This window comes from Leptonotus elevatus, chromosome 18 (genome assembly GCF_054856555.1).
Source record: "Leptonotus elevatus isolate MCC_2025b chromosome 18, RoL_Lele_1.0, whole genome shotgun sequence".
NCBI lineage: Eukaryota > Metazoa > Chordata > Actinopteri > Syngnathiformes > Syngnathidae > Leptonotus > Leptonotus elevatus.
In genome coordinates this window covers 16,154,699-16,179,933 of record NC_141256.1, presented here as the reverse complement: position 1 = coordinate 16,179,933, position 25,235 = coordinate 16,154,699, and the positions used below count along the sequence as shown (strand labels likewise).

General features: G+C 35.8%; 3 protein-coding genes across 3 annotated transcripts in view; 2 read left to right on the top strand and 1 right to left on the bottom strand.

Annotated features, from left to right (window-relative positions):
• The first annotated feature begins 717 nt into the window (after positions 1 to 717).
• LOC147158895 (sphingosine-1-phosphate phosphatase 1-like) lies at positions 718 to 6,788 on the top strand. The gene is made up of 3 exons (XM_086060969.1): positions 718 to 1,690; positions 3,224 to 3,313; positions 4,235 to 6,788. The coding sequence occupies exons 1-3, from the start codon at positions 1,037 to 1,039 to the stop codon at positions 4,784 to 4,786; spliced, it is 1,296 nt and encodes a 431-aa protein (XP_085917095.1). The 5' UTR covers positions 718 to 1,036; the 3' UTR covers positions 4,787 to 6,788.
• Positions 6,789 to 7,124: 336 nt separating this feature from the next.
• abcd4 (ATP-binding cassette, sub-family D (ALD), member 4) lies at positions 7,125 to 17,826 on the top strand. The gene is made up of 19 exons (XM_086060730.1): positions 7,125 to 7,435; positions 7,512 to 7,636; positions 8,871 to 8,998; positions 9,406 to 9,545; positions 9,621 to 9,737; positions 11,109 to 11,234; positions 11,851 to 11,901; positions 12,009 to 12,103; positions 12,173 to 12,294; positions 13,083 to 13,174; positions 13,247 to 13,336; positions 14,350 to 14,555; positions 14,658 to 14,749; positions 14,827 to 14,863; positions 14,932 to 14,981; positions 15,975 to 16,027; positions 16,165 to 16,241; positions 16,321 to 16,436; positions 17,472 to 17,826. The coding sequence occupies exons 1-19, from the start codon at positions 7,392 to 7,394 to the stop codon at positions 17,565 to 17,567; spliced, it is 1,857 nt and encodes a 618-aa protein (XP_085916856.1). The 5' UTR covers positions 7,125 to 7,391; the 3' UTR covers positions 17,568 to 17,826.
• acss1 (acyl-CoA synthetase short chain family member 1) overlaps positions 17,411 to 25,235 on the bottom strand; it is a 21,247-nt gene continuing 13,422 nt past the window's right edge. Inside the window, exons 12-14 of the mRNA XM_086060729.1 lie at positions 18,981 to 19,044; positions 18,791 to 18,906; positions 17,411 to 18,054 (exon numbers count right to left, since the gene is read on the bottom strand). Coding sequence (XP_085916855.1) covers positions 17,842 to 18,054; positions 18,791 to 18,906; positions 18,981 to 19,044 — 393 coding nt within the window. The 3' untranslated portion in view covers positions 17,411 to 17,841. The remainder of the gene's footprint in view (positions 18,055 to 18,790; positions 18,907 to 18,980; positions 19,045 to 25,235) is intronic.

The following is a 25,235-nucleotide window of genomic DNA, read 5'->3' as shown; positions in this document are numbered from 1 at the left end:
GAGCACGCTGTGCAAAGTAAGACCGACGTTTTGAATACACTTCCGGAAAGGGCCTTTCAGAATAAAAGTCACTACGGTCGTGTTTTTTTTGTTTGTTACTTAACTCAATCTTGTGACTCGATATACTGGAACACGTATACGAGTTTTGCTTTACAACGCTAATCATACGTAAATGCTGCTTTGCAGTTTGCGTCAAACACTCAGAAGTCGACTACTTGTTCAATTATGTTATATTTTTGATTAAGTGTATTTCCGGTCTTGTGATCGCTGGCTTTATAAAGAGGAACCCAACGATTTGCGTGATTACCCTCCACTTTATCTTTATATGATCTGACTTTTTCAAAAACCTGTAATTAAATTTACTAGACCGATATATAATTGACACGTGTCTAAAAAAAAACTATATTTTGTTGTTGTTTTAGTATATTATAGAAAACAAAACAACTTACAAGTGTTGTCCATTTTAGAACAGCAATCAAAAATACAAGTTGAATGTTGAGATTGCTGACCACAAAAGCTGTGGCTATTTATATTCTGTTTACCATCCATCTTCCCAAACAACCATTCTCATTTATTTCTATCATCCATCACATCCTTCCTTCACTCCGTCCTGCGTTTGGCTGGAAATGGACATGCTGTAATACTCGTTCGATTCAGCAGAGGGCGCTCGTAAGCAAACATTGGACGTGGCGGGCACGCGGGGAAGGATCGAAGAAGAAGAAGAAACAACGAACTAACGACGAAGCGGTCGTGGACTGGAGGACTGACTGGCTTGCCTGCCTCGTTACGGGCCGAATCCCGACTTGACGCAGTTAGCGAGCGGCACCCTCCGTGAACCGGGCCACGCTCCGTGATGTAATAATCGACTCCACTCGGACGGACTTTGATTGCTGCACTGCCAAATCTCCCACATCGGCGGGTGTACTAATTACAGGTCGAAAACCGCCGAGGCGTTTTATTTTTTTATTTTTTATTTTTTTAAAGGCTGACCATGAGCTCGCGCAAGTGAACAAACGAGCAAACGTTCTTTGACATCATGGCGACGGACGTCGTCAAGACATTTGTGGAGACGTGCAATTATCTCCAGGACCCCCAACTGGTGGCGAGCTTCCAGCGCCTGTGCGGGGTCCGAGGGACGTTTCCGGAGAAGGCGAGCGATGAGCCGCTGGGCGGCGGCGACGACGACGACCGCCCCGGGCTACGGAAGAGGAGCCCCGGGGACGGCGACGGCGTCGTCGGCAACGGGGCGGCCGTGCACGCCAACGGGAAAGCGAGCGAGCCCGGGTCCGACGACGGCGAGGACGACGCGTCCGCCCGGGCCAAGCCCCTCCGCAGGAACTCGCTGACCGGCGACGTGGGCCAGGAGTTCCTGATCCGCAACAAGTTCCTCTTCTACCTTTTCACCTTCGGCACCGAGCTGGGCAACGAGATGTTCTTCATCGTCTTCTTCCCTTTCCTCTTCTGGAACATCGACGCGCTGGTCAGCCGCCGGCTCATCGTGGTGTGGGCCTGGAACTTGATGGTGGGCCAGTCCACCAAGGACATGGTGCGCTGGTCCCGGCCGGCGTCGCCCCCCGTGGTCAAGGTGGAGGTCTTCTACAACTCCGAGTACAGCATGCCGTCCACGCACGCCATGACGGGCACCGCCGTCCCCTTCTGCCTCTTCATGCTCACCTATGGACGCTGGCAGGTAAAAAAATGCAAAAGTGCAAAAAGCCCACGTCCAAGTCGGGTACATGGCAGTCATTGTCCAAGAGTTTGGGCTTTGTTGTTCTGTTGTGTTCGTTTCTTGTTTATTTTGCAACATGAAAGCGTTTGTGCAAAGGTGGAACGAAAACGAGTTTTGCATTTTCATGATTTATATGTTAAAATACTGGTAAGTTGCACATTTTCAAAAGCGGCAGATGTTCAAGGATAAAAAAAAAAAAAAAAAAGCCTCATATGACAATTAAGTCATCCACTTTATGTCTTTATAACTCTATGAAGTTGTGTATTTTAAAGAAAAAAATAAAAGTCCTTTGACAATAAAGTAACGGTTATGTAACTAAAGTTGAATATTTTGAAGACGATAGTTTATGGATTTTCAAGAAATGTCTTTGGACTACAATCAGTTTGAGAATATAGTTTTTATAAAAGTCATAATATGAGAAGAAACTTGCAATACTCCCATTTTTTTTAGAACAAATATATTTTCTACAAATAAAGTATTATATTCTGATTAAAAGCCATAATATTGCAAGAATAAAGTCGTAATATTGCTGGTGATAAAGTTGTATATTTTCACGAATAAAGACTAAAGTCATATTAATATTAGAATTATTATGGAAATAAAGGAGTGCTGCTATTGGGATAAAGTTTGATATAATTTCTCAAATAAACTCGTAAGATTATAAAAGCAAAATTGTGTGTATATATATTCCATAACAAAGTCATAACTTGTTTATTTTAAAGAAAAAAAGCTTGTAACGTTTTATAATTAGGTTACCTACACCAGTTAACTAGAGAGGCTAATAATAATAATCAAAACAAAGTTATTGTTATCTTAATAAATCCAAATGGCCCAATGAGTTTATTATTATTATTTTTAATAAGCTGATAAGAGCACCGGGTGAGAGGGCGGTCAAGACAATTGCTGAGTAAATCATAAATCCCGCTTTGATATCTAATAAACAGCAGCGACACGACGAACGTCAACCCGAGTGTAGTTCCTTAAAAAAAAGAAGAAGAAGAAGAAAATCAGGAATTCGGCTGCGGTTTTGTTTGCAAATACAGCAAGTGAAGATAAGATGCCTTTTGTCATCAAATTGTGTCGACCTGAAACATATTTTGGCTGAGCAACGAGAAAATAGGAGACGAGACACAAATGATGGTCACGTGTTGCTAGGCGGAATTTATGAGTCTTACGACTTCAAAAGCAGCATTTTGATAAGAGATGTTTTCCCAGCCCATCCCAACGTGAGCGGACATGTTTTTTGCGAGGCTCGCTAAGCGCGTTACCTGGCCTCGCTACTCGCCAAGCGGAAAGAAAGAAAGTCGGCCAGGATGTCGGCAGCGCTCGCCGCTCGCCGCTTCCTGTTTCCCAAAACGGGCCCCCGCACATTCTGCTCATTCGGATGAGGATCATAACAGCTCGCTTTTGTCAACGTTTTGTTTGCGCGATGCGGGTTCAAGTGACGACGGCCAACTCAGATGATGTCTTTTTGTGTTTGTTTGTCACGCGCAGTACCCGCTCATGCTAGGTTTGTGCGCGGCGCTGTGCTGGAGTTTGCTGGTGTGCGTGAGCAGAGTCTACATGGGGATGCATTCCGTTCTGGTGAGTGTCAAACAAAACACAATATCACGATTGTTCCTCACGTTGTGTTGCTTGTCAGAAGGTGAACTTGCACGAAGGTTGGCGGCGCGCAAAAAAAAAAAAAAAAAAAATCTCGTTTGTGTGTCCTGCAAGTGACCCGTGCATGTTTTAGACAAAAAGAGTGACGGAGAAGTTGGACCGGTTTTTCCCCAGTTGGGATTTGGAATAACGACAATTAATTATTTTCCCTCCCTCGTCATCATCATCGTAAGCAACAACGTTACATTAAAATGGCTTCCGCGTTTACCACAGTGGCACGAAAAGTCAATGAGAGCGGGGGGGGGGGGGGGGGGGGGGGGTTGAGCATCTCTAGTTGCTACTTATCACGGAATCTGTAATTGGTCATGGGAACGAGCCGTAAAACATGTAACTGATAACGTTTGTACGATGATTTGGTTGCTAAGCGACTGCCGTTTGTTTACATCAGGCAAACAGTTTTATCACCGTTACTAACGGATTGGCAAAGAAAGGTGAATAAATATAGCAACACAGATGGGACACAATGCGGCACAGATAGACCATTTATTTATTTATTTATTTATTTATTTATTTATTTTTCGGCCTGATAGCCAATATTTGCAGCCGGTCTACATTTGCAGTAATAGCGAAAAGAAAATAATTGTTGTCCAAATGAATGGTCAAGCCAGTCATTTTCTCCCAATCACGGCCCGCTTGTTTTCTGGCTGTGGTCATGTGACGATCGCAAATTGAGCCGTGATTGGTCGTTTCCTAAACCCTGAGCAACTGCGATGTCATTGTCAAATGTCATGTAAGAATGGTATCAAATGTGAATGTGCATTTTGTTTTGCCCCCCCCCCCCAAACCAATCTGCGGATTGGGCCTGATCCGAATGGGCCACGGGTCAATGACGATTCATTGCAGGAAGTGATCACGGGCTTCCTGTACAGCCTCGTCATCCTGGCCTTCTTCCAGCAAACTCTGGACAAGATCGACGACTTCTACATGACGCACGCGTACGCGCCGCTCGTCATCGTGGTGTCGCACGTGAGCGTGGGACTGGTGGCCTTCTCGCTGGACTCGTGGAGCACGTCCCGCGGCGACACGGCCCAGGCGCTGGGCACGGGCGCCGGCATCGCCCTGGCCACCCACGCCAACTACCAGCTGGGCCTGATGGCCGACCCGCCGCCGTCCTCGCTGCCGCTGGCCCTGCCGCCGCTCGGCGCCGGCGCGGTGGCCCGCGCCCTGCTGCGCTGCGCCGGCGGCGTGGCCGTCATCCTGCTGGTCCGCGCGCTGATGAAGGCGGCCACCATCCCGTTCCTGTGCCGCCTGGCCGGCCTCCCCGCCGACGACGTGCGGCGGGCCCGGCAGCGCATGGCGGTGGAGCTGCCGTACCGCTACATCGTCTACAGCGTGTTGGGCTTCACGTGCGTGTGCGTGGTGCCGCTCCTCTTCCGGCTCGTCAACCTGGCGTGAGCCACCGGCGCCGTTGGCGGCGGCGTGCGCTGCTGCAAGCGTCGCCCCCGGCCTGCAGGCTGGATGCTAACGCAAGCGCACCGCTGACAACACCAGCGGGGGGGAAATCTATCCGTTTGTAACGTGATCAAATTCACATTTTAAGGTGATAAATCTCATGTTACGATGCGATCAATTTGACGTTTTAATCCGATTCGTGGCATGTTTTAATGTGATAAACTTCATGTTTTAACATGAATTTTCATATTATGATGTGTTAAATTTGATAGCGATAGACAGATATGGGTTTTTTTCCAGGGCCGATACCTATTATTACTAGTCAAGGAGACTGATAACTGCTATTTGAGGGCCGATATTCCATTTCAGTAAAAGGGAAAAAATATTGGCTTAAAATTAAAAAAATATATATAAATACTTTTTGGGGGGACAATCGTGATATATGTTTTAAAATTCTAACAAAAAACTTAAGGGAGCTCCCAGGGTCATAAGTATGTCTTAAAAAGTAAATGAAAATCGAAACAAGTAAATGTCGTTGTTCCCTATCGTTATCTACAGTAAATAAATTTTTCAAAAATTTCAAAATAAAATGTTAAACTTTCAGGTATCTTTGTTTTACTTTCAAACAAAACAAAATATGCAAAGACTTCCTAGCAGCATCTCTTATTAAAACGAACTGAAAATCTAAATAAATTGTTTCCTGAGGTCAGCAATACTATTGATCTCGTATCGGCCATCAGATTAAAAAAAAAAGTCGAACCCATACCAAAATATCGGCGCCGATAATCGGTCTATCCCTACAATTTTATGTTTGACGTGATCAATTTAAAATTTGAACGTGATGATTTAACCAATCACAAAAAAAAAAAAAAAGTTAATCACAAAAAAATGTGAAATTGATCCCGTTATGTGATACGGAACTTTTTTTTTTTCTGGTGTGGCAGCAGTACGCTTACGTTCCGTCGAGCATCTTTCTTCCAAACCACGCGTTTGAGCCGTGAAAATGTACCCGCTTGCTGGAATACATCTCACCAGGCTTGTCCACAACGCAACGAGGCGCTCTAAACACGCCCCACCACGCCAGTGGACCGTCTTAAAAAAAAGTTGTATTTTTCCAGGCGGGGGCTTCGCTCGCGAGCAAACTGCATGTCTCGATTACGCGGATGTAAACCAAAGGCGCTCAAGTTCTTTTATAGTGGAAGAGGGGGGGGGCGACCCAACGTCGGATGCCAAAGTGCGTCACCGGGCCTACTTTTAGGCCAAACAAATCAGGGAAATTGAAATGAAAAGGAGTTTTAACACAATATGTCAAATGTTTTTGACCTTTCACCGTGTACAGTCTTCAGAAAGACATTTCTGAATTGTCTTGAAACAGGGTCTTGAAGTTCTCTCTCTTGCCGACGCTGCTGTAAATACAGTACTGGAAATAGTCCTGAAAAAGGGCACTAGTCACTCGCTTGAGTGTTGAAAAGAAGAACAAGCACTTGAGAAGAAAAGAAGGAAGGAAGGAAGGAAAGAAGGAAGCCAGAAACGTGACCGCTTCTTTCCGGCGTCATACAAAATACCCATCGGCAACGCCCCACGCCGTCAAATGTTCACTTTTTGTTTCATTTCATCGTCATTTCTGATTATTTGCGTTCTTTTGATCACTTTGCTCCCAAGAATAAACCAAACAGTAAATCATGTTTGCTGAAACATGAATCAGTATTCCAAATGATGTTTCTAATATTTGTAATCTGTATTACAGCAACCACTATTATTAATTATTATTTCACACCCCATTATGTCTCTTTGCTTCCTTTTTGTATCGCTTTTTGTGTGAATGACGTTTACTGTAACTTTTGAGTGCGCTCCGAAGTCGGCACATGAAAATATTAGAATATAAAGTACAGTATTTTTGATGTAATGTACCATCTTGAATAAGACAGTGTATTAAAAAAAAAAAAGAGTTGATTACCAGGTTGTTTCAAAGTTCTTGCACTAAAATATTAAAATCTTTACCTCATTTTTGTCTGTCTTCTATGAAAATTTATTACGGTGGTGTACATGGTGTTTATTTTAATTTGGTAAATTTTCAGATTTTGATACGAAATTATACAATGAAAGACAAAATCTTACATTGCTTGTGGGCTCATGGAGTCCTACGCATGCTCTGCTTCAAAACCATTTATATAATAAAAATAGATAAATGGAAAAGAAAAAAAGACATAACCCTGCAGTCTTACGAACGGCCTAAATTGTGAACTATCGTAAAACGAGGACCGCTAACCACCTCTCGATTATGTATTTAGCTTTTATTTCGAAAACTCCAAACATCCGGTTAAAGGCGGAAGTGGCCAATTGTTTGGACCGGCAAACAGAACAGTCACCGGTGTGGAGTCGCTCAATTCATTGTGGAGGACAATGTCAGGCGGCGTTCATTTCAAACTTTTTTTTTGAATTACGAAAACTGTAGCGTTAAGTGAGTGTCTCGGTTACATGCTTACGTCACTCCTATCACTAAACAGTGTAAATGCGGTTATTTTAGACTACAACATATGTCAGGTAGCTCACCTAGCTAGCTAATTTGGTTAAATGTGATTATTTCCCTCCTCCTCCTCTGGCACAAATGCCTCGCTTCGAGAAGTCAAATGGTAGAGGAACGACACAAAGGTAAATGCTGTTAATCTTGTCATTCAAGAACAGCACTTTTACCGAAGTTGTGACGTGTTTTGTTTTCAATGTACAGGAGTAGACCAAAGTTGGACTGGAGGTTCGTGCAGAGGTTCTGCAGAATCCAGAAGGTTCTGTTCCCGTCATGGAGCAGCCAGAGTGTCCTCATGTTTTTCACGCTGCTTGGAGTCACTTTAGCAGGTATTATGAAGCTCAACTCACTTAAAGCAACAGCAACTTGCAAAGCAGGAAATGCGTGACGTCACACATCACGTGGACAATCATGTTGTGATGAAATCATTTTTTTAAAGATCATTTTCTGACTGGACTCAAAACGTTTGACAATGCATGGTATAGGTGAGAATCAAATTGAAAAAGTTATGAAATACAAGTCATTGAGACAACTTTTTACAAGATGCAGTTTAACAAGGAAAAGTGGGAATATTGTCACAATTTAAGGGAATGAAAAGTAAAGTTATATTGTTAGGGAAAAAAAGTAATTCTATTGCAAGAATACAGTCACAATTTAAAAAAGGTAAAAGGTCTTGCCATTACCAGATTCAAGTCACAACTTTATGCAAAAAGTCATACTTATATGAGAATAAAGATTTTATTAGGAGGAAAAAAAGTAGCAAATTTGTGAAAGAAAAAGTTGAAATCTTATGAGTAAAGTGTTATACTATTGAACTGTATAACTAAAAATGTATACAAAAAATAAAGAAGTCATATTTTGAAAAAAACTTTTGAGAAAAATGATGTGATATTTTTTTTAAAGGAAAACGTCTGAATTTTACAAGAATAAAGTCACCATCTACATGGGGGGAAAAAATCCTATTACATGAATGAAGTTGCATTTTTCATGAGAAATAACTAAGATTATTTTTAAAATAAAAATGATATATTTTGTAAAAGTTCCAATATCAAAAGTCAGAGTGATAATAATAGTAATAATAATAATTATAGTAAAAAATCTAACAGTTTTATAAGAAAAAATATTTATTGCAATTAATAGCAATTTTTGAAGAAAAAAAAGATGACTGAGAAATAGGTTAATCTTTGACATTTTTCTTGTAATTTTGCTGTTAATTTCTTCATAGTTCTTTGTACGTATTCACATCATTATTTTAACAGATAACAAGCAAATTTGCAAAGAAACTCCCGAGTCGTCCTTTTGTGTCCAATCAGATCATTGCGATGCTTCAACATGCATGAATTTCTTGCTGCCTGCCGACTCGTCACCATCAACACACGGTTGTGCAAGCGCGCCGCTGATAGCGTTTGCAAAATGCTTTGTCTGCGTCTGACCTTTACCTTCGAACCTTCACCTGACTTTGATGACCTCCCTTTTTATTTAACGAGGTGTTAACACATCGTTTTTTTTTCTTTCTTTTTTTTTTCTCTTTTTTTTTTTCTTTTTCCGTCTTGCTCAAACCAGAGCAGCTGATCATTTACCAAGTGGGCGTCCTTCCCAGCCGCTTCTACAACGTGCTGGCCGACAAGGACAACACGGCCTTCAAGAACTTGCTGCTCACTGCCTTGCTCCTCATTGTGCTCAACTCCACCGTAAGTTTGAAATACGGATCGGGCGGAACAAATCACACGCGCGCAAAAAAAAAAAGTTTGTAATGGCCTGGAGATGCCACAAGATGGTGGCAAAGCACTACTTATGTTTAAATGAAACTCCTCAACTCACCTCAACGGACTTCCTTGACATCGAGCTTCTGAAATTCTGTTATTAAAAAAACAACAAAAAAAATCCACAAATGACCCCTTGGTAGAAATTCTGATTGTATTTTCTTTCACACCCATTTTGACCTTGGTTGAAAGAAATCACAAAGTTCTTTGCCTTTTTTAATAATCGATTAGGTTTAAAGTATACTTCCTTATATTTGGACTTTCAGCAACATGACATTTTTGGCCAGTCGTCGATTTCAAGCGCATGAACGCGATGCTCGCTTTTGAATCCCCAGTTGAAAAGCTTGGATCAATACATTGCCAACCTGATGTACGTCAACTGGCGCACGACGTTGACGGAGAGCCTGCACAAGGCCTACTTTCAGGGACGCGTCTACTACACCATCAACGTGCTGCGCGAGGACATCGACAACCCGTAAGCGCTTCCCGCGCCTTGTTGGACATGCTCGGCGTGGTCGCGTGGTCTCACGTTTTGTTTGGACTCACTCAGCGACCAGCGCATCAGCCAGGACGCGGAGCGGCTGTGCAAGCAGATGAGCGCCATGGCCAGTCGGCTCATCGTGTCGCCCTTCACCTTGGCTTATTACACCTACCACTGCTTTTACAGGTATTGTATAGGAATCAAGAGTCCTCCATGTTCCTTTTTAATTTTTAATTTTTTAAATTTTTAATTTTTTAAATTTTTTATTTTTTAAATTTTTTATTTTATAATTTTTTTATTTTTTTATTTTTTTATTTTTTTATTTTTTTATTTTTTTATTTTATTATTTTTTTATTTTTTAAATTTTAAATTTTAAATTTTTTAAATTTTAAATTTTTTAAAGTTTTTATTTTTTAATTTTTTTAAATTTTTAAATTTTTAATTTTTTAATTTTTTTAATTTTTAATTTTTTTAATTTTTTGTAATTTTTTATTTTTTTATTTTTTTATTTTTTTTGTAATTTTTATTTTTTTATTTTTTATTTTTTTAATGCTTCCTCCAGTGCAGGGAGGGGATAAAATCACGTGGGTTGTGTAATATCCTTTTATTTAAGCGTCAGTTACGTTTCGCCTGATGCAGCCCGGCCCAAAAATAGAAAAACAGACTCCCATGTTGACGAGAGTCCATTTTTGGCCATTTCGGTATGCTTCTGCATAAATTTAAAATAAAATTAATTATATTAAATACATTATAAAATATATCAGATAAAATACCCTAACCCTAAAATATAAATATATAAATTAAATTATATATATATATAAAAAAAAATCATATTTAGTACCGAGTCAAAAATAGGGAAAAAAAAGAAGCCTGCACTTTTAGGGTGGCTCAATTTCTATCCATTTTGTTAGATTTGATTCGATTGGACAAAATGTGAAAATGTTGTTCCCAAAACAATCTTTTAGGTACAAGAGTACAACGAAACATTTGACACAAACAACAGCAGCCCTGTTGTGACCTTTGCAAGTTATTATAGAAAAAAATATCAACCCTGCAAGTTTGGGAGGCTCAATTTTTGTCAGTCAAGGTCAAAAACAAAACCAAAAAACTTCTCTCACATAAATCAGGAATCGCAGCCTAACCCAAAAAAAAATTTTTTTTAAGCGGGAATTAGTTTGGTCAATTTTGTAACATTTCAGGCTTGATTTTCATAAATGATATCATTCGACAATTTGAACCAGCAGACGCTGTAAGCACAAATGGGGACTCGCCTTTTGCCATCAACCAACTGCTACTCAAACGTGATCATATTTCTTATATTTTTCTAAGTCTTGATTCTGTTGAAGTTAAATTTAAATAAAATGTAATAACTGGCTCCGTATCGGTCCAGATCATGTTTGTAAATGAGAATTAGTTCTCAATCATTTTTACCCGGTTAAATAAATAAATAATCTGTAAAATTGGTCAAGGCCAAAATGTCAAATTCCTAAACACACAAAAGCAGTAAGTGTTTCTTTCCATTTGAAAGTTTTAACGACGTGTCCATTTTCTTTTCAGCACCGGCTGGAGGGGTCCGGTGAGCATCTTCGCCTACTTTGTGGTGGGCACGCTGGCCAATAAGGTCCTCATGGGGCCCATCGTGTCCACGCTCTTCGAGCAGGAGAAACTGGAAGGCGACTTCAGGTGCCGGCGCGCTTTCGCTCGCATACCCGACCTTACGTCAAGCGGCGACGCTTTTGCGGCACGTTGGCACGTTTTCAACGCAAGCAAGCGGCGGGCCGATTGCCGTCAACAGTCGGTGGAGTTTTGTTCAGACAGGAAGCATCTGCTCGGTCCTGGCCTTTTCGGCCTTCTCGGGAACGAGGCAGGAAATGAGCACGCGTTCTTGAAAGGCCGCTTCAGCTCCGCCTTGGAAATTTCACAAAAACAAACCCGGGACAGAGAAAATGTGAATTTTTATTGAATAAGTCAGCATTTAAATCGATTTTAAAAAGTGCATATAACCAATGTAAGCACTAAATAGACTTGAAAATATTAAAATTAATGTGAATAAAATATTTTATAATGTATTAATGAGCAAAAATATAAATGCACGTAAATGATGAAAAGTATATTGGAGATATTTAAATAATAGATTATGGAAAGTCAATAAAATCTGAAAATAATCTAATCGAATATTTTTTTTTTATAAATGTTTTAAATAAATCAAATGTGCATTATTCCAAATATTGTGTTGTGAAAATATGTAAGCAACGCTTTTTTGACGATGATTTCTTTTCGTTCTCCTTCCCGGGCGCAGATTCAAGCACATGCAGATCCGAGTCAACGCCGAGTCGGCGGCTTTTTACAGGCGAGCCCCTCCACGCGTTGGCGGCGCGACACGGAGAGTCGCCAACTCCCTCGTCGCGCCTTTCGCTTGATGTTCCGCAACGTTGTGACGTGTTTTTGCGTTCGCAGGGCCGGCAAAGTGGAGCACGCGAGGACCGACAGACGCTTGCAGACTTTGCTGCAAACTCAGCAAAGTCTCATCAACAAAGAGTTGTGGCTTTACAGTACGAACACGCACAAGCGCACGTCTGCACATTCGCACGGCGGGATGCGATGATGTCATGTTTGTGCAGTCGGGGTGAACACTTTCGACTACCTGGGCGGCTTCCTCAGCTACATCATCATCGCCATTCCCATTTTTGCCGGCCTCTACGACGGCCTGACGCCCGGCGAGCTCAGCGCGCTCATCAGCAGGGTAACGGAAAAAAAAACCACTTCCTCTTACTTCCTTTTTTTACAACTTACACAATTGACACAAAACTTACGTAAGCTTCTTAAAAAAACAAAAGAGTCAGGCCTTGTTGGGCAAAATGTTGTAATGTAACGGAATGCTGCATTACAGCACACCCCAAAAATATTTGCATCTACACTCACTTTTGGTGGCTTCAGCTACGTACTGACCAGAGAATATTTTGTAATAAGTTACTTTTTTTTGGTACTTAAAAAAATAACGTGATGTTTGGCTTTCTTTAATTTAAAATAAAATTCACACAATTATTCACTTTTTACTTGGATAGATTTTCTTCAAACATTTAACAAAAAAAAAACACACTCAGATGAATGTTTTAAAAATTGAGTTATTTTTGGGGTGTGAAAAACGTCCCCCCCCCCCCCCCAACTTAAATAAAACCAGTTTATTTTATTTTGAAAAAAATATTGTCCCATGTAAACCTGGTAGTTTTGTTTGTTTTGAATAACATTCAAAATTAAAACACATTAATACAATGTATTTTCTATGTATTAAATAAAAACAAAATTAAATACAAATTCAGAGTAATTAAATGCCAACAAAAAATAGTTTTCTCTCGTTTTGAATAAAATGATTTAAAACATCTCCCAAAAAAAAAATTTCGGTTTGAGCTCATGTTGTTGAAGAGGGTGAAGTGCAAAAGTGACCACCAGGTGGCAGCAAAAGCTTTTGTCTTACACAAATGTCTGCTCGTCTTCACGTGCGTGTTTGGAGTTGTTGCTGTTTGCCTGCAGAACGCCTTCGTGTGCATCTACCTGATCAACGGCTTCACGCAGCTCATCGACTTGTCCAGCACGCTGTCCGATGTGGCCGGTTACACCCACAGGTAGCGAACACGCGCGTGCTTGAAACGGGACTTTGCGGGACTTTGCGGGACTTCGCTTGCGTGTTTGTTGAGGATCGGCGAGCTGAAGGAGGTGATGGACGACGTCCTTCGCCAGCAGTGCGACTACGACCCGGCCTCGGGGGAAAGCTACGACTTTGACAGGTGAGTGGATGCCGAGAAGCACGCGGGTGTCGCCATTACTCCATGGCAACATAATAGAAGCTCAAATCTGATTGGACAACAAAAAAAATTAAAATCTCATATCTGAAAAACACTTTTAAATGCATCCAACCAAAATATTTAAAAAATATATATATATTAAATGATAAATCAATAAAAATAAATGGAATATAAATAATCTATTATCATAATAATAATAATGATGATGATAATGATAATTAAAAAAAAAAAAGTGTCTTTGGCTAAAGATTTTAAAAAATGACATGCCTTTTATTGGGCAGCAACAAATGTATATTAAAAAATATATATTTATCATAATTTTTGTCCAGTAAGTTTTATTTATTTATCCAAGAACACATGGTAAATATTTTCTTTTTCTTTTTTTAAATAACACAAAACAAAAAAAACGGACCAAATTGTAAGATAGATAGAAAACCACCAAAATTATTATTATTATTATTATCATTATTTGGGTATTTTTTTGTGCTTCAGTGATAAAGACAGAAACAATGCATGTATTTTTATTCAGCAGCCACACATATTTAATAAAATAAATATTTATCATAATTTTTGTCCACTAAGTTTTTAATTTATCCAAGAGCACATGGTAAATATTTTTAGGTTTTGTTTAAAAAAAAAAAAAGTCACTAAATTGTAAGATAGACAGATAGTGGGAAAACCAGCAAATTGCCTTGGTGGAGGTCCACACGCCACAAAGTAGAAAAATACCTATATATATATATATATATATAAAAAATAATAATAATAAATAATACATAACTTTTATTCAATAGCCACAAATATAATAACATATCTATCATATGTTTTGTCCAGTACGTTTTTTATCCAAGAGCACATGGTAAATATTTTTAAGTTTTGTTAAAAAAAAAAAAATCACTAAATTGTAAGATAGACGGTGGGAAAACCAGCAAATTGCCTTGGTGGAGGTCCACACGCCACAAAGTAGAAAAATGGCTTTTTTTGTTGGCCTTCAGCGACTTGAACGTGCACGGGGGCCCGGTGGACACGGCCTTCGTGGTGGACCGCCTGTCGTACAAGTCCCCCTACTCGGAGCAGCTGCTGGTGGAGGACCTGAGCCTGACGGTGAACGAGGGGATGCACCTGCTGGTGGTGGGCAACACCGGCACGGGCAAGACCTCCCTCTTGAGGGTCCTCAACAGGCTGTGGGAGGCCGACAGCGGTGAGACGTCAACAGCTCGTTCGCTTCGAAAGCAAACATTGTGAACTTGAAAATGCCGTCCGGTCTTCCTCACTGGACCGCGTCGTGACCTTTTTTGCTCAGGTTACGTCCAAATGACCACGTGCTTCGGGCCCAGGGGAACCCTCTTCCTGCCCCAAAAACCTTACCTGACCGACGGCACGCTGCGTGAACAGGTGGCGGCCCGCCGTTCGCGCCGGGTAGGAAACGGAGCACAATGGAGACCTGAATGACAAACGTGCTCTCCTCGCAGGTCATCTACCCGCTCAAGGACATCTACCCGGAAGCAGGTAGCGAGGACGCGGCGCCGCTCGCACGCCAATCCAAATGGATGTGATGCTTTTGTTTCCCTCTTCAGGGTCCGTGGATGATGACAGAATCCTCAAGTTTCTGGAGCTGGCGGGGGTGGTGAGTTTTGCACATAGAGTACAACTGCGCTGTTTGATTTTGAGAACTTTTTTTTTTTTTTGCCTCTTTAAGAAATCATGCAAAAAGAGAATAATAGACATAAAAAAAAAGTCAACAGAAGTTAACCAGTTTTTTAAAATCATTTTTAACAATAAGATGAAATGAAAAACTATTTTTTTCATTTGTAAACTAATTTTCATTTTCAAAATAAGTCATTTGAATTATTGGCAATGTTGTTTAGGAAATCAAAAACATTTGAATAAATATTAAAATTTTATTTTCTGTTTTAAGTTTTATTTTGTAGTAAAACAAAAAAAGTTCATTAATTAACATTTAAAAATTATATAAAAGTATAACCCTTTTTTTTCTTTTGGTGAAGCTAAAGCAAAAAAATTTATAATACGACCTTGCATAGTCCATAGGGCGCTTAAAAAAAAAAAAGACCATGTATTGTAAGACATTTTTTCTTACGGCACTTAAAAAAATATCGTATGGCGTTAAAAAAAAGCGACCATGTAAGGTTTTTTTTTTAAACAACCATGTTTTTTTTTATGTATTTATTTTTAAATGACAATTTTTAGTGAGATGTTTAAAAAACAAAAAAAACGACCATGTTTAGTAAGGCTTTTTTTTTAACAACCATGTAAGGCGTTTTAATTTTTTTAAACGACCATATATAGTAAAGCTTTAAAAAAAAAAAATTTGGACCATTTATAGTGAGGTGTTTTTTTTTAACAACCATCTATTGGCATTTTTTTTGTTTTTCTTAAAAACGACCGTTTTTTTTTATGACCATATAGTAAGGCTTTTTTTTTTTTTAATCGTATCTTATTTTTATGGATCGTAAGGTGTTTAAAAAAAAACATGTATATATAGTAAGGTGCTTAAAAAAAAACGACCATATATAGTATGTATAGTAGTTTTTTGAATTTCGAGTCATTTTGATCCATATTTCATATTTCAGCCATTTGCTTGTGTTGTATTTGATTCCAGTCAAGTCTGGTGAAGCGGACAGGCGGCTTGGATGAATTGGTGGACTGGAACTGGTGAGTCCGCCATTCATTTTTCGGCTTTTCATTTTTGTTCACCGTTTGCAGCCCTCCTAATGGTTGAAATTTTTTATTTATTTTTTTGACCATAAACTTCAAAACATTCCACACGTCCTAATGCATTCTGGTTGCAGGTACGACGTTCTGTCTCCAGGTGAGATGCAGCGTCTTTGTTTCGCTCGACTCTTCTACCTGCAGCCCAAATATGCAGGTAGGTTCAAGTCCGCTGAAAGGAAAAAAAAACAAAACAAGGTCATTTTGTTGCAAGCAAAATTGTGATTTGACGCCAGTGTTGGACGAGGCCACCAGCGCCTTGACGGAGGAGGCGGAGGCTCAACTGTATCGCACGTGCAAGCAGCTGGGCATGACTCTGGTCAGCGTGGGACACCGCAGGAGCCTGGAGAAGGTCCACTTTCATTTCATTACCTCTGCCAAGGAAACAGCTCGGGTTTTCATGCGTCGTTTTTTATGTATATATATAACCAGGATGTCTTCGTCCATGGATGTTCAAAGACAGGGTAGTGATAATTGATTGATAAGGTCATAAAACAATCTTTAAATAGATTTTGAATGAAGTTATCATATTGTGACAATTTTAAATAACTATTTACAAGTAGCGGTATTTAAATTCAATTTCGAATTATTTAAAAATATATATTTTAGAATTTATATATATTTTTTAAGTGAAACACATTTAAATTTGCAATAAATTTCAATTTAATGGCAGAATAGATTTGATAAATTAATTTTGTTCTTATAATTTATTCGTTCATTTAAAATGAAAACTAACAAAATTTACAAATAAATTAGATTTTGAATTTTAAATCCGCATATAATTGACATAACTAGAGTTTTGTGGGAAAAAAATATTTTTTGTCGAATGTAGTTTATTAAATTAAAATGACAAGAGCAGTACAAAATATTTTATTACATTTTTATTCAATCAAATTGAATAAGTTAAAAAATAAAATAGAGTAATTAAGCTCGTCACAAAAATAATTTATATATTTTTTTTAGTATAACACATTTAAATTTGAAAATAAAATTTGAAATAAATTTAAATGTAATGGCAGAATTGATTTTGGTAAATTTTGTACTTATAATTGATCATTTATTCATTAATTTGTCAAGACGAAACTAACAAAATTTACAAATAAATTTGATTTTAAATTCGCATATATTTGACACATAATTGGAGTTTTGTGGGAAAACAAAAATGTTAGTTTATTTTTGTAGTTGTAGTTACTTTTTATTCAATCAAATTGAATGAGTTCAAAAATAAGTGTCCAAAATAATTTGAGTAAATACGCAAAAGGTGCGAGGCTCAAAATAAAATAGATTGCGTGCCAGATGTCTTCGCGACTCACAACAGAGAGACTGTAAGAGTTAAAGGTTTATTATTGCGGTTGTGCTGACGCGTCCGTCTTCATGTTGTCGGCAGCACCACGACGTCCAGCTGAAACTGTGCGGCGGCGGCCGCTGGGAGTTGAGCCGGATAAAAGGCTCCGGCGGGAATGTCCGGGAGGACGTCATGTGACCAAAACACTCCGTCCGGTCTTCCGTCTTTTATACTCCATTTGAAGCAGGTTGTCTCCATTGAGGGTCGGTCGGGTTGCCAGTTTTCGGGGGATCACACCAAAAAGTTTGACCTCGGTGCATTCCGTTCGCATTCAACGATCGACTGGCCTCCTTTCAAACCAATCCGTAAAAGTGCCTCCAGTGTGGATTGTTTACAGTTGCAATGTTTGTTGTCATCCTTTTGACTGCGTGATTAAAACGTTTTTCTAAAAACACAAGTCCTTGCCAGATCTTCATTTTCTGTCTTCATGGCCGCTGCTGCTGCTGCTGCTGCTTTGCTCTTGTTTGGCGCAGAGGTCGCGGTGACCTTGGATGATCTCCTGCACGGCGGCGGGGTCGTCCAGCGTGCTGAGGTCGCCCAGGCCGTCCAGGTCTCGCTCCACCACCTTGCGCAGAACGCGACGCATGATCTTGCCCGAGCGCGTCTTTGGGAGGCGCTGGACAAACTGCCACGAGAACACACACACAAAAAAAACACACTTTTTTTTTTTTTCTGTTAATGTGAGTTTACGAGCCAAATTTAGTTAAGCTGTTAGAGAAGAAAAACGTGTTGCAATTAGGGAACTGTAATGTCCTGGCATGTAGGGCAAGGAGGGCCAACGTTGCCAAATGCACTTTCACGTCTCTCGGCCACGCCCCTTAAATGCACACACCCCTCACCTGCACGTCTACTATAGAGAATACAGTAATCAGCCTACATTAAACATAAATAAATGAATACAAGTGAAAATAAATAAAGAAATTATATATATAAATAAAAAACAAGATTCAAAAAATATAAATAAATATAAAAATAAATGCTTATTTTTATTTTTTGAATCTCGTTTTTTACTTTGGTATTTATTTATGGATATATATTTTGATGTTTTTATTTCCATTTCTATTTTGTATTAAATTTTTGAATATTTTTTTATAACGGTTTTTAATTTCACTCTTATACATTTTTGTTTCATTTTGGCAGTTTTGTTTCTTAAAACAAACCGTGTTTTTCTATATGCATTCTCTTAGGACATGTTTTTTATGATTCCAGTTCAATCAAAAAATGTTGGCGCTCGTTTATGATGTCTTGGAATGGACTGCGGGCATTTCAAGTCATCTCAATGAAAAAAAAAAAAACAGTTTGTCTTCGAACTGAAATGAGTGAGAGTAGAAATGAAAGCAATTTTGCGCTTTGCAACGAACCTGGATGTGGTCGGGGCAGGCATACTTGGCGATCTTGTTGGAGACGCTGCTGTTGATCTGTGAGGCGAGGTCCGTTTCTTGGGCGTCTTGCTTGAGGACCACAAACGCGTACACGCCTGCAAAGAGGACGTCGGGTCAACTGGAAGGGCATCAAATATCGCTGGAGGAGGCGGCGAGTGTGCTGTCTCACCTTGACCTTTGATGTGATGTGAGCAGCCAATGACTGCCGACTCCGCCACGGCAGAACAGTGGTTCTGTGATAATGAATCAAGTGTTAGCATTAGCGATATGCTAAAAGGCTACAAAAACAGAAACACTAACCAAAAGATTCATTTAAAACCCTTGCCTTAGTAAGGCGTTTAAATTATTATTTTGAAACGACCATGTATCTATAGTAAGGCATTTTTTATTTTATTTTTTTTTAAACGACCATGTATGTAAGTTATTTTTTTAGTTTTTTTAAATGACCATGTAAATTTTTTTTAAACGACCATTTAGTAAGACTTTTTTTTGAAACGACCATGTAAGTTGTTTTTTTAAAACGACTATTTAGTAAGGCTTTTTTCTTTTAAACGACCATGTAAGTATTTATTTTTTTTAAACGACCATTTAGTAAGACTTTTTTTTTTAAACGACCATGTAAGTTATTTTTTTTTAAACGACCATTTTGTAAGGCTTTTTTTTTAAACGACCATGTAAGTTTTTTATATTTTTTTAAACGACCATGTCAGGTTTTTTTTTAAACGACCATGTCATTTGTTTTTTTTAAACGACCATGTAAGTTTTTTTTTTTTTTTTTTTTTAAACGACCATGTCAGTTTTTTTTTTAAACGACCATGTAAGTTTTTTTTTTTAAACGACCATTTAGTAAGGCTTTTTTTTTTTAAACGACCATGTAAGTTTTTTTTAATTTTAAACGACCATGTAAGTTTTTTTTTTGTTTTTTTTTAAACGACCATGTAAGTTGTTTTTTTTAAACGACCATTTAGTAAGACTTTTTTTTGAAACGACCATGTAAGTTTTTTTTTTTTAAACGACCATTTTGTAAGGCTTTTTTTTTTTAAACGACCATGTGTAAGTTTATTTTTTTTTTAAACGACCATTTAGTAAGACTTTTTTTTAAACGACCATTTAAGTTTTTTTTTTTTAAACGACCATTTTGTAAGGCTTTTTTTTAAACGACCATGTAAGTTTTTTTTTTTTTTAAACGACCATGTCAGTTTTTTACTTTTAAACGACCATGTCAGTTTTGTTTTAAACGACCATGTAAGTTTTTTTTTTTTTTTTAAACGACCATGTAAGTTGTTTTTTTTAAACGACCATTTAGTAAGACTTTTTTTTGAAACGACCATGTAAGTTTTTTTTTTGTTTTTTTTTAAACGACCATGTAAGTTGTTTTTTTTAAACGACCATTTAGTAAGACTTTTTTTTTTAACGACCATGTAAGTTTTTTTTTTTTTAAACGACCATTTTGTAAGGCTTTTTTTTTAAACGACCATGTAAGTTTTTTATATTTTTTTAAACGACCATGTCAGGGTTTTTTTAAACGACCATGTCAGTTTTTTTTTTTTAAACGACCATGTAAGTTTTTTTTTTTTTTTTTTAAACGACCATGTCAGTTTTTTTTTTAAACGACCATGTAAGTTTTTTTTTTTTTTAAACGACTATTTAGTAAGACTTTTTTTTTAAACGACCATGTAAGTCTTTTTTTTTAAACGACCATTTAGTAAGGCTTTTTTTTTTTAAACGACCATGTACGTTTTTTTTTAATTTTAAACGACCATGTAAGTTTTTTTTTTGTTTTTTTTTAAACGACCATGTAAGTTGTTTTTTTTAAACGACCATTTAGTAAGACTTTTTTTTGAAACGACCATGTAAGTTTTTTTTTTTAAACGACCATTTTGTAAGGCTTTTTTTTTTTTAAACGACCATGTGTAAGTTTTTTTTTTTTTAAACGACCATTTAGTAAGACTTTTTTTTAAACGACCATGTAAGTTTTTTTTTTTTTTTAAACGACCATGTCAGTTTTTTATATTTTTTTAAACGACCATGTCAGGTTTTTTTTTAAACGATCATGTCATTTGTTTTTTTTAAACGACCATGTAAGTTTTTTTTTTTTTTTTTTAAACAACCATGTCAGTTTTTTTTTTAAACGACCATGTAAGTTTTTATTTTTTTTAAACGACTATTTAGTAAGACTTTTTTTTTAAACGACCATGTAAGTTTTTTTTTTTAAACGACCATTTAGTAAGGCTTTTTTTTTTAAACGACCATTTAGTAAGGCTTTTTTTTTTAAACGACCATGTACGTTTTTTTTAATTTTAAACGACCATGTAAGTTTTTTTTTTGTTTTTTTTTTAAACGACCATGTAAGTTTTTTTTTTTTTTTTTAAACGACCATGTAAGTTGTTTTTTTTTTTTTTTTTAAACAACCATGTCAGTTTTTTTTTTAAACGACCATGTAAGTTTTTATTTTTTTTAAACGACTATTTAGTAAGACTTTTTTTTTAAACGACCATGTAAGTTTTTTTTTTTAAACGACCATTTAGTAAGGCTTTTTTTTTTAAACGACCATTTAGTAAGGCTTTTTTTTTTAAACGACCATGTACGTTTTTTTTAATTTTAAACGACCATGTAAGTTTTTTTTTTGTTGTTTTTTTAAACGACCATGTAAGTTTTTTTTTTTTTTTTTAAACGACCATGTAAGTTGTTTTTTTTAAACGACCATTTAGTAAGACTTTTTTTCGAAACGACCATGTAAGTTTTTTTTTTGTTTTTTTTTAAACGACCATGTAGTAAGACTTTTTTTTTTAACGACCATGTAAGTTGTTTTTTTTTTAAACGACCATTTTGTAAGGCTTTTTTTTTTTAAACGACCATGTGTAAGTTTTTTTTTTTTTAAACGACCATTTAGTAAGACTTTTTTTTAAACGACCATGTAAGTTTTTTTTTTAAACGACCATTTTGTAAGGCTTTTTTTTTAAACAACCATGTAAGTTTTTTTTTTTTAAAACGACCATTTTGTAAGGCTTTTTTTTTTTAAACGACCATGTGTAAGTTTATTTTTTTTTTAAACGACCATTTAGTAAGACTTTTTTTTAAACGACCATGTAAGTTTGTTTTTTTTAAACGACCATTTTGTAAGGCTTTTTTTTAAACGACCATGTAAGTTTTTTTTTTTTTTAAACGACCATGTCAGTTTTTTACTTTTAAACGACCATGTCAGTTATTTTTTTAAACGACCATGTAAGTTTTTTTTTTTGAAACGACCATTTAGTAAGGCTTTTTTTTTTTAAACGACCATGTAAGTTTTTTTTAATTTTAAACGACCATGTAAGTTTTTTTTTTGTTTTTTTTTAAACGACCATGTAAGTTGTTTTTTTTAAACGACCATTTAGTAAGACTTTTTTTTGAAACGACCATGTAAGTTTTTTTTTTTTAAACGACCATTTTGTAAGGCTTTTTTTTTTTAAACGACCATGTGTAAGTTTATTTTTTTTTTAAACGACCATTTAGTAAGACTTTTTTTTAAACGACCATTTAAGTTTTTTTTTTTTAAACGACCATTTTGTAAGGCTTTTTTTTAAACGACCATGTAAGTTTTTTTTTTTTTTAAACGACCATGTCAGTTTTTTACTTTTAAACGACCATGTCAGTTTTGTTTTAAACGACCATGTAAGTTTTTTTTTTTTTTTTAAACGACCATGTAAGTTGTTTTTTTTAAACGACCATTTAGTAAGACTTTTTTTTGAAACGACCATGTAAGTTTTTTTTTTGTTTTTTTTTAAACGACCATGTAAGTTGTTTTTTTTAAACGACCATTTAGTAAGACTTTTTTTTTTAACGACCATGTAAGTTTTTTTTTTTTTAAACGACCATTTTGTAAGGCTTTTTTTTTAAACGACCATGTAAGTTTTTTATATTTTTTTAAACGACCATGTCAGGGTTTTTTTAAACGACCATGTCAGTTTTTTTTTTTTAAACGACCATGTAAGTTTTTTTTTTTTTTTTTTAAACGACCATGTCAGTTTTTTTTTTAAACGACCATGTAAGTTTTTTTTTTTTTTAAACGACTATTTAGTAAGACTTTTTTTTTAAACGACCATGTAAGTTTTTTTTTTTAAACGACCATTTAGTAAGGCTTTTTTTTTTTAAACGACCATGTATGTTTTTTTTTATTTTAAACAACCATGTAAGTTTTTTTTTGTTTTTTTAAACGACCATGTAAGTTGTTTTTTTTAAACGACCATTTAGTAAGACTTTTTTTTGAAACGACCATGTAAGTTTTTTTTTTTAAACGACCATTTTGTAAGGCTTTTTTTTTTTTAAACGACCATGTGTAAGTTTTTTTTTTTTTAAACGACCATTTAGTAAGACTTTTTTTTAAACGACCATGTAAGTTTTTTTTTTTTTTTAAACGACCATGTCAGTTTTTTATATTTTTTTAAACGACCATGTCAGGTTTTTTTTTAAACGATCATGTCATTTGTTTTTTTTAAACGACCATGTAAGTTTTTTTTTTTTTTTTTTAAACAACCATGTCAGTTTTTTTTTTAAACGACCATGTAAGTTTTTATTTTTTTTAAACGACTATTTAGTAAGACTTTTTTTTTAAACGACCATGTAAGTTTTTTTTTTTAAACGACCATTTAGTAAGGCTTTTTTTTTTAAACGACCATGTACGTTTTTTTTAATTTTAAACGACCATGTAAGTTTTTTTTTTGTTTTTTTTTTAAACGACCATGTAAGTTGTTTTTTTTAAACGACCATTTTGTAAGGCTTTTTTTTTTTAAACGACCATGTGTAAGTTTTTTTTTTTTTTTAAACGACCATTTAGTAAGACTTTTTTTTAAACGACCATGTAAGTTTTTTTTTTTTAAACGACCATTTTGTAAGGCTTTTTTTTAAACGACCATGTAAGTTTTTTTTTTTTAAACGACCATGTCAGTTTTTTACTTTTAAACGACCATGTCAGTTTTTTTTTTAAACGACCATGTAAGTTTTTTTTTTTTTTTTAAACGACCATGTAAGTTTTTTTTTTTTTTTTTAAACGACCATGTAAGTTGTTTTTTTTAAACGACCATTTAGTAAGACTTTTTTTCGAAACGACCATGTAAGTTTTTTTTTTGTTTTTTTTTAAACGACCATGTAGTAAGACTTTTTTTTTTAACGACCATGTAAGTTGTTTTTTTTTTAAACGACCATTTTGTAAGGCTTTTTTTTTTTAAACGACCATGTGTAAGTTTTTTTTTTTTTAAACGACCATTTAGTAAGACTTTTTTTTAAACGACCATGTAAGTTTTTTTTTTAAACGACCATTTTGTAAGGCTTTTTTTTTAAACAACCATGTAAGTTTTTTTTTTTTAAAACGACCATTTTGTAAGGCTTTTTTTTTTTAAACGACCATGTGTAAGTTTATTTTTTTTTTAAACGACCATTTAGTAAGACTTTTTTTTAAACGACCATGTAAGTTTTTTTTTTTTAAACGACCATTTTGTAAGGCTTTTTTTTAAACGACCATGTAAGTTTTTTTTTTTTTTAAACGACCATGTCAGTTTTTTACTTTTAAACGACCATGTCAGTTATTTTTTTAAACGACCATGTAAGTTTTTTTTTTTGAAACGACCATTTAGTAAGGCTTTTTTTTTTTAAACGACCATGTAAGATTTTTTTTTTTTTAAACGACCATGTAAGTTTTTGTTTTTTTGAAATGACCATGTAAGTTTTTGTTTTTTAAACGACCATTTAGTAAGGCTTTTATTTTTAAACGACCATGTAAGTATTTTTTTTTTTAAACGACCATGTAATTTTTTTTTTGAAACGACCATTTTGTAAGCCTTTTTTTTTTAAATGACCATGTAAGTTTTTTTATTTTTTAAACGACCATGTAAGTTTTTTTTTTTAAACGACCATTTAGTAAGGCTTTTTTTTTTTAAACGACCATGTATGTTTTTTTTTATTTTAAACAACCATGTAAGTTTTTTTTTGTTTTTTTAAACGACCATGTAAGTTGTTTTTTTTAAACGACCATTTAGTAAGACTTTTTTTTGAAACGACCATGTAAGTTTTTTTTTTTTTTTTTTTTAAACGACCATGTAAGTTGTTTTTTTTAAACGACCATTTTGTAAGGCTTTTTTTTTTTAAACGACCATGTGTAAGTTTATTTTTTTTTTAAACGACCATTTAGTAAGACTTTTTTTTAAACGACCATGTAAGTTTTTTTTTTAAACGACCATTTTGTAAGGCTTTTTTTTTAAACGACCATGTAAGTTTTTTTTTTTTTAAACGACCATTTTGTAAGGCTTTTTTTTTTTAAACGACCATGTGTAAGTTTTTTTTTTTTTTAAACGACCATTTAGTAAGACTTTTTTTTAAACGACCATGTAAGTTTTTTTTTTTTAAACGACCATTTTGTAAGGCTTTTTTTTAAACGACCATGTAAGTT